Source organism: Xiphophorus couchianus, chromosome 24 (assembly GCF_001444195.1).
Source record: "Xiphophorus couchianus chromosome 24, X_couchianus-1.0, whole genome shotgun sequence".
NCBI classification, from domain to species: Eukaryota; Metazoa; Chordata; class Actinopteri; order Cyprinodontiformes; family Poeciliidae; genus Xiphophorus; species Xiphophorus couchianus.
Window position 1 is genome coordinate 16,190,463 of NC_040251.1, and position 6,668 is coordinate 16,197,130.

The window sequence follows — 6,668 nt, forward strand, 5'->3', positions numbered from 1 at the left end:
TGGATTATCGACACTTTAACACATGTGATTAATCAGCGTTAATATGACATAGCACAGATTAATCTTTGACCTAAAAGCCTCGGTGGGTTACCTAGGTAACAGCGACGAACGACAGCGATAGATGACAGCAGAAAGCAACAAAAGGTGAACATTTTCCAGCTTTCCTGTGTTTTATCACCAAAACACAAGATAATTTGGTGCCTCGTACACGTCTGTGTGTGCGAGGTTGAAATTTCACTTCCACAAATTACGGCGGTCGCTAGGCCGGATGAGGAGTTTCCAAAATAACTTCCTTTAAACATTCCTGGAAAACAGAATCTTCAGACATGTTTGGTTTGAGACAATAAAACGTTTTATTAAAAACATGAATACAGTCACAGTTTTTGATATGGGCACTTACCCAGGGCGACATCAATGGGCGGTGCATCCAAGAACTAGAAATGAGAATATATCTTATTTCCCTTGAACAATTTTGTTATTACTTGTATTCATGTGTAGAAGAGTGAACTTCCTTCAGTTCTAATTCATGGTTGCATTTTGAAAGTGTTGTGCGTCGTCGTGCAGGCGGAAGCGGCTCCAACGCTCGCAGAGGAGAGTCGAGCAGAAGGAAACGTCAACAGCCACATTTACCTCAAGTACTTCACTGCCGGCTGCAACTCGCTGGTTCTGCTGCTTATTGTTGTCATCAGTGTCGTAGCAGAGGTTTGTGTTGTCATAGCGATGCTAAACGTGATTCCTGTTGAACTACAGTATTGGTGAAAAATTCACTGTTTAGGTTTTATGGTTTGTATGTAAGCTTGGAGTTTTGACATAAAACATGGAGGAAACCTGGAGATTTGGAGTGAAGACTGAAGGAATAAATTAGTCATGTGGCAAAATACGGTTAATTTGTGAACAAGACAAGTAGGACTGGAACGATAAATCAATTATTGGAATAATTGTCAACAAATGTAGTAATTGGTTAATCATTAACTGGAGAGTACTGGAGAGTACAGGCCCTGGGGTCCCTCTCTCTGCCTGGCTTGAGCGAGTGACCCGGGGGGTCTCTCCCTCCACTCAGAGTCGAGCGAGTGGCCCTGGGGTCCCTCTCTCTGCCTGGCTTGAGCGAGTGACCCGGGGGGTCTCTCCCTCCACTCAGAGTCGAGCGAGTGGCCCTGGGGTCCCTCTCTCTGCCTGGCTTGAGTGAGTGACCCGGGGGGTCTCTCCCTCCACTCAGAGTCGAGCGAGTGGCCCTGGGGTCCCTCTCTCTGCCTGGCTTGAGTGAGTGACCCGGGGGGTCTCTCCCTCCACTCAGAGTCGAGCGAGTGGCCCTGGGGTCCCTCTCTCTGCCTGGCTTGAGTGAGTGACCCGGGGGGTCTCTCCCTCCACTCAGAGTCGAGCGAGTGGCCCTGGGGTCCCTCTCTCTGCCTGGCTTGAGCGAGTGACCCGGGGGGGTCTCTCCCTCCACTCAGAGTCGAGCGAGTGGCCCTGGGGTCCCTCTCTCTGCCTGGCTTGAGTGAGTGACCCGGGGGGTCTCTCCCTCCACTCAGAGTCGAGCGAGTGGCCCTGGGGTCCCTCTCTCTGCCTGGCTTGAGTGAGTGACCCGGGGGGTCTCTCCCTCCACTCAGGGTCGAGCGAGTGGCCCTGGGGTCCCTCTCTCTGCCTGGCTTGAGCGAGTGACCCGGGGGGGTCTCTCCCTCCACTCAGAGTCGAGCGAGTGGCCCTGGGGTCCCTCTCTCTGCCTGGCTTGAGCGAGTGACCCGGGGGGGTCTCTCCCTCCACTCAGAGTCGAGCGAGTGGCCCTGGGGTCCCTCTCTCTGCCTGGCTTGAGCGAGTGACCCGGGGGGGTCTCTCCCTCCACTCAGGAGTCGAGCGAGTGGCCCTGGGGTCCCTCTCTCTGCCTGGCTTGAGCGAGTGACCCGGGGGGGTCTCTCCCTCCACTCAGAGTCGAGCGAGTGGCCCTGGGGTCCCTCTCTCTGCCTGGCTTGAGCGAGTGACCCGGGGGGGTCTCTCCCTCCACTCAGAGGTCGAGCGAGTGGCCCTGGGGTCCCTCTCTCTGCCTGGCTTGAGCGAGTGACCCGGGGGGGGTCTCTCCCTCCACTCAGGGTCGAGCGAGTGGCCCTGGGGTCCCTCTCTCTGCCTGGCTTGAGCGAGTGACCCGGGGGGGTCTCTCCCTCCACTCAGGGTCGAGCGAGTGGCCCTGGGGTCCCTCTCTCTGCCTGGCTTGAGCGAGTGACCCGGGGGGGTCTCTCCCTCCACTCAGAGTCGAGCGAGTGGCCCTGGGGTCCCTCTCTCTGCCTGGCTTGAGCGAGTGACCCGGGGGGGTCTCTCCCTCCACTCAGGGTCGAGCGAGTGGCCCTGGGGTCCCTCTCTCTGCCTGGCTTGAGCGAGTGACCCGGGGGGGTCTCTCCCTCCACTCAGAGGTCGAGCGAGTGGCCCTGGGGTCCCTCTCTCTGCCTGGCTTGAGCGAGTGACCCGGGGGGGTCTCTCCCTCCACTCAGGGTCGAGCGAGTGGCCCTGGGGTCCCTCTCTCTGCCTGGCTTGAGCGAGTGACCCGGGGGGGTCTCTCCCTCCACTCAGAGTCGAGCGAGTGGCCCTGGGGTCCCTCTCTCTGCCTGGCTTGAGCGAGTGACCCGGGGGGTCTCTCCCTCCACTCAGAGTCGAGCGAGTGGCCCTGGGGTCCCTCTCTCTGCCTGGCTTGAGCGAGTGACCCGGGGGGGTCTCTCCCTCCACTCAGAGTCGAGCGAGTGGCCCTGGGGTCCCTCTCTCTGCCTGGCTTGAGCGAGTGACCCGGGGGGGTCTCTCCCTCCACTCAGAGTCGAGCGAGTGGCCCTGGGGTCCCTCTCTCTGCCTGGCTTGAGCGAGTGACCCGGGGGGGTCTCTCCCTCCACTCAGAGTCGAGCGAGTGGCCCTGGGGTCCCTCTCTCTGCCTGGCTTGAGCGAGTGACCCGGGGGGGTCTCTCCCTCCACTCAGAGTCGAGCGAGTGGCCCTGGGGTCCCTCTCTCTGCCTGGCTTGAGCGAGTGACCCGGGGGGGTCTCTCCCTCCACTCAGAGTCGAGCGAGTGGCCCTGGGGTCCCTCTCTCTGCCTGGCTTGAGCGAGTGACCCGGGGGGGTCTCTCCCTCCACTCAGGGTCGAGCGAGTGGCCCTGGGGTCCCTCTCTCTGCCTGGCTTGAGCGAGTGACCCGGGGGGGTCTCTCCCTCCACTCAGGGTCGAGCGAGTGGCCCTGGGGTCCCTCTCTCTGCCTGGCTTGAGCGAGTGACCCGGGGGGGTCTCTCCCTCCACTCAGGGTCGAGCGAGTGGCCCTGGGGTCCCTCTCTCTGCCTGGCTTGAGCGAGTGACCCGGGGGGGTCTCTCCCTCCACTCAGGGTCGAGCGAGTGGCCCTGGGGTCCCTCTCTCTGCCTGGCTTGAGCGAGTGACCCGGGGGGGTCTCTCCCTCCACTCAGGGTCGAGCGAGTGGCCCTGGGGTCCCTCTCTCTGCCTGGCTTGAGCGAGTGACCCGGGGGGGTCTCTCCCTCCACTCAGGGTCGAGCGAGTGGCCCTGGGGTCCCTCTCTCTGCCTGGCTTGAGCGAGTGACCCGGGGGGGTCTCTCCCTCCACTCAGAGTCGAGCGAGTGGCCCTGGGGTCCCTCTCTCTGCCTGGCTTGAGCGAGTGACCCGGGGGGTCTCTCCCTCCACTCAGGGTCGAGCGAGTGGCCCTGGGGTCCCTCTCTCTGCCTGGCTTGAGTGAGTGACCCGGGGGGTCTCTCCCTCCACTCAGGGTCGAGCGAGTGGCCCTGGGGTCCCTCTCTCTGCCTGGCTTGAGCGAGTGACCCGGGGGGTCTCTCCCTCCACTCAGAGTCGAGCGAGTGGCCCTGGGGTCCCTCTCTCTGCCTGGCTTGAGCGAGTGACCCGGGGGGTGACCCATCATAATTTTGTAAGCAAAATCCGCTTAGTGGTACTTGTACAAGTTCGAATCGATCAGTTTTCAGTTGCTTGGTTGGCACAATGGATAGTGTCTGTGCTTTGGACACGTGAATCCTGTGTTCAAGTCTAGCTCGTGACCTGTTATCATAATTTTGTAAGCAAAATCCGCTTAGTGGTACTTGTACAAGTTCGAATCGATCAGTTTTCAGTTGCTTGGTTGGCACAATGGATAGTGTCTGATAGGTTTATTTTAATACCTAACTAGCAAAGATTCAACCGGAGGCAATTGTCTTTTCTGCAGAAAGGAGAGAATTGAAAGCAGACGTGAAGAATCGCTGTAAAACACTGTCTGGGATCAACTCTGCCAGATCTTTCTCTGCATTTGGCTTTATTAGAAAATACAAGGAAGGAGGTTGGGCCTTCTCACATAGTCACACAAAGAATTTGACCAATGACCTTTTTCTACAGGGTGCTCTGGAACCTTCTGTGGGCATGCCCTTACAAGGGCATGTGGCTGGCCACAACTAATCAGTTACACATGGAGCTGATAACACAGGAATGTGCAAAGTCTCTAGCCTCCAGGCAAACATCCTAAAAATGGTTAATAGTGTTTCACAGAAGAAAAGGAGTCAAGTAAACTACACACAAAATAATAATATGAAAACCTAACCTTTCAAATAAACTCACAAGTAAATGAACTTAGATAATTTTTTTCTAACAGTAACTGTAAAGCACACTCACAGTAAAAAATTAACTGTGAAATATCATAACAGTAAGGGTACTGTAGAATGGTAATTATAGTAACTTGCTGGCAACAGTGTTGCCAGTTGTCAGAATTCAGGTTGGAGTGAGGGTTCTTTCCAGAGATGAGCTACGCGGAGGAGTTTGACAGCCTGACGCACCTGCAACGGATTCCGGTAACCAGCGGCAGGCTTTCTTAAGAAGCGGTGGAACCACCAGTCATCGCTCGATGGTTACCACTTGTTGGTCAGACTCAGCCTTAAGATCTCTCATAGTCCATGTTAAGTCATTTTGTCCTTTTCTCTCTGTTACCTCTCAGACCTTGATCCCGCTTCCCGGAGCCAAGCCTGGAACTCCGCTGGTCGTGCGCGTCTCGCTGGTTGGGACCTCCAAGCCGTTCCGATCCGCTGCTGTCCCGGACCCCCGAACCTACCTGGACTCTCGTTTCCTTCTGACGTCCTCTAGTCTCGATTCTTGAACAATCGTTTGACTGATTAAAAACAAACCCTATTAACAGTAAAGTCTGTTCTTCTGTGCGCACCTGCATGTGGGCAAGGAAACTAAAATCCAACAAGACACCAGTAAGTTACTGTAAAATTACAATAAAAGGTCTAACAGTGTAGTGCGGTCATGGTGAGCGGGTTTCCCGACGGGTGTGTAGCCTGGCCATGATGTTTCATTGTACAACTCAGGATTAAAAAAAAAAAAAAGAAGTTTTTTTTTGTGATTTCTTAATTGGAAAAGAAACAAGCAAAAACAAGAAATTTGTGATCTTGTTTTTAAGCAATCTCACTCAGCTAAATCTAAGCGTAATCACTTAGAGATGACTTTTGCTCGATTGAATTTCTTCTTTCAACATTTTCTGATGTTTGCCACGGCTTTTAAACTCGCACCCCTTGTTTCCTCCAGGTCCCACGCACGTAGACGAAGCTGAGCACCATGTTGGAGAAGCTCGGCATGAAATACGAAGGCCGGCCTCACTGCGGCCTGTGGCGCGTAGCACGGGTTTCAAAAGAATGCGCGGGACATCTGGATGGAAACGATTCAAGGGTAAAAATGAAACGAGCCGGTTGTGTCGGCTTCCTTCCCTGCAGGGTCGCATCACGGGCCAGGGGAGCTACGGGGAGCTGCAGCGCTCCGGCCTGGACGTGTTTTCACTGCTGAGGAAAGACGAGGAGCAGGACTCCGATAAACTGTCTCTGCACAGTCAGTGGACCAACTCCTCCCACAGCTCCCACAGCAGCCTCCTGCCAGCGGACACCAGCTACTCTGACCAACCTCCTGTGGGTATATTTAAAAAAATGACAGTTTGATGATTGTATAAGGGAAAAATGTTTTTCATGTAACTTTGGATTATCGACACTTTAACACATGTGATTAATCAGCGTTAATATGACATAGCACAGATTAATCTTTGACCTAAAAGCCTCGGTGGGTTACCTAGGTAACAGCGACGAACGACAGCGATAGATGACAGCAGAAAGCAACAAAAGGTGAACATTTTCCAGCTTTCCTGTGTTTTATCACCAAAACACAAGATAATTTGGTGCCTCGTACACGTCTGTGTGTGCGAGGTTGAAATTTCACTTCCACAAATTACGGCGGTCGCTAGGCCGGATGAGGAGTTTCCAAAATAACTTCCTTTAAACATTCCTGGAAAACAGAATCTTCAGACATGTTTGGTTTGAGACAATAAAACGTTTTATTAAAAACATGAATACAGTCACAGTTTTTGATATGGGCACTTACCCAGGGCGACATCAATGGGCGGTGCATCCAAGAACTAGAAATGAGAATATATCTTATTTCCCTTGAACAATTTTGTTATTACTTGTATTCATGTGTAGAAGAGTGAACTTCCTTCAGTTCTAATTCATGGTTGCATTTTGAAAGTGTTGTGCGTCGTCGTGCAGGCGGAAGCGGCTCCAACGCTCGCAGAGGAGAGTCGAGCAGAAGGAAACGTCAACAGCCACATTTACCTCAAGTACTTCACTGCCGGCTGCAACTCGCTGGTTCTGCTGCTTATTGTTGTCATCAGTG

At 54.1% G+C, this 6,668-nt stretch overlaps 2 protein-coding genes across 2 annotated transcripts in view; both read left to right on the forward strand.

The window, feature by feature from the left end:
- LOC114140929 (methyltransferase N6AMT1-like) overlaps window positions 1-6,668 on the forward strand; it is a 53,212-nt gene that overhangs the window by 41,696 nt on the left and 4,848 nt on the right. The gene's annotated exons all lie outside the window — the stretch shown is intronic.
- Window positions 5,427-6,668, forward strand: part of LOC114141200 (multidrug resistance-associated protein 4-like) — a 1,409-nt gene continuing 167 nt past the window's right edge. The window contains exons 1-2 of the mRNA XM_028011681.1: window positions 5,427-5,911; window positions 6,542-6,665. Coding sequence (XP_027867482.1) covers window positions 5,645-5,911; window positions 6,542-6,665 — 391 coding nt within the window. The 5' untranslated portion in view covers window positions 5,427-5,644. The remainder of the gene's footprint in view (window positions 5,912-6,541; window positions 6,666-6,668) is intronic.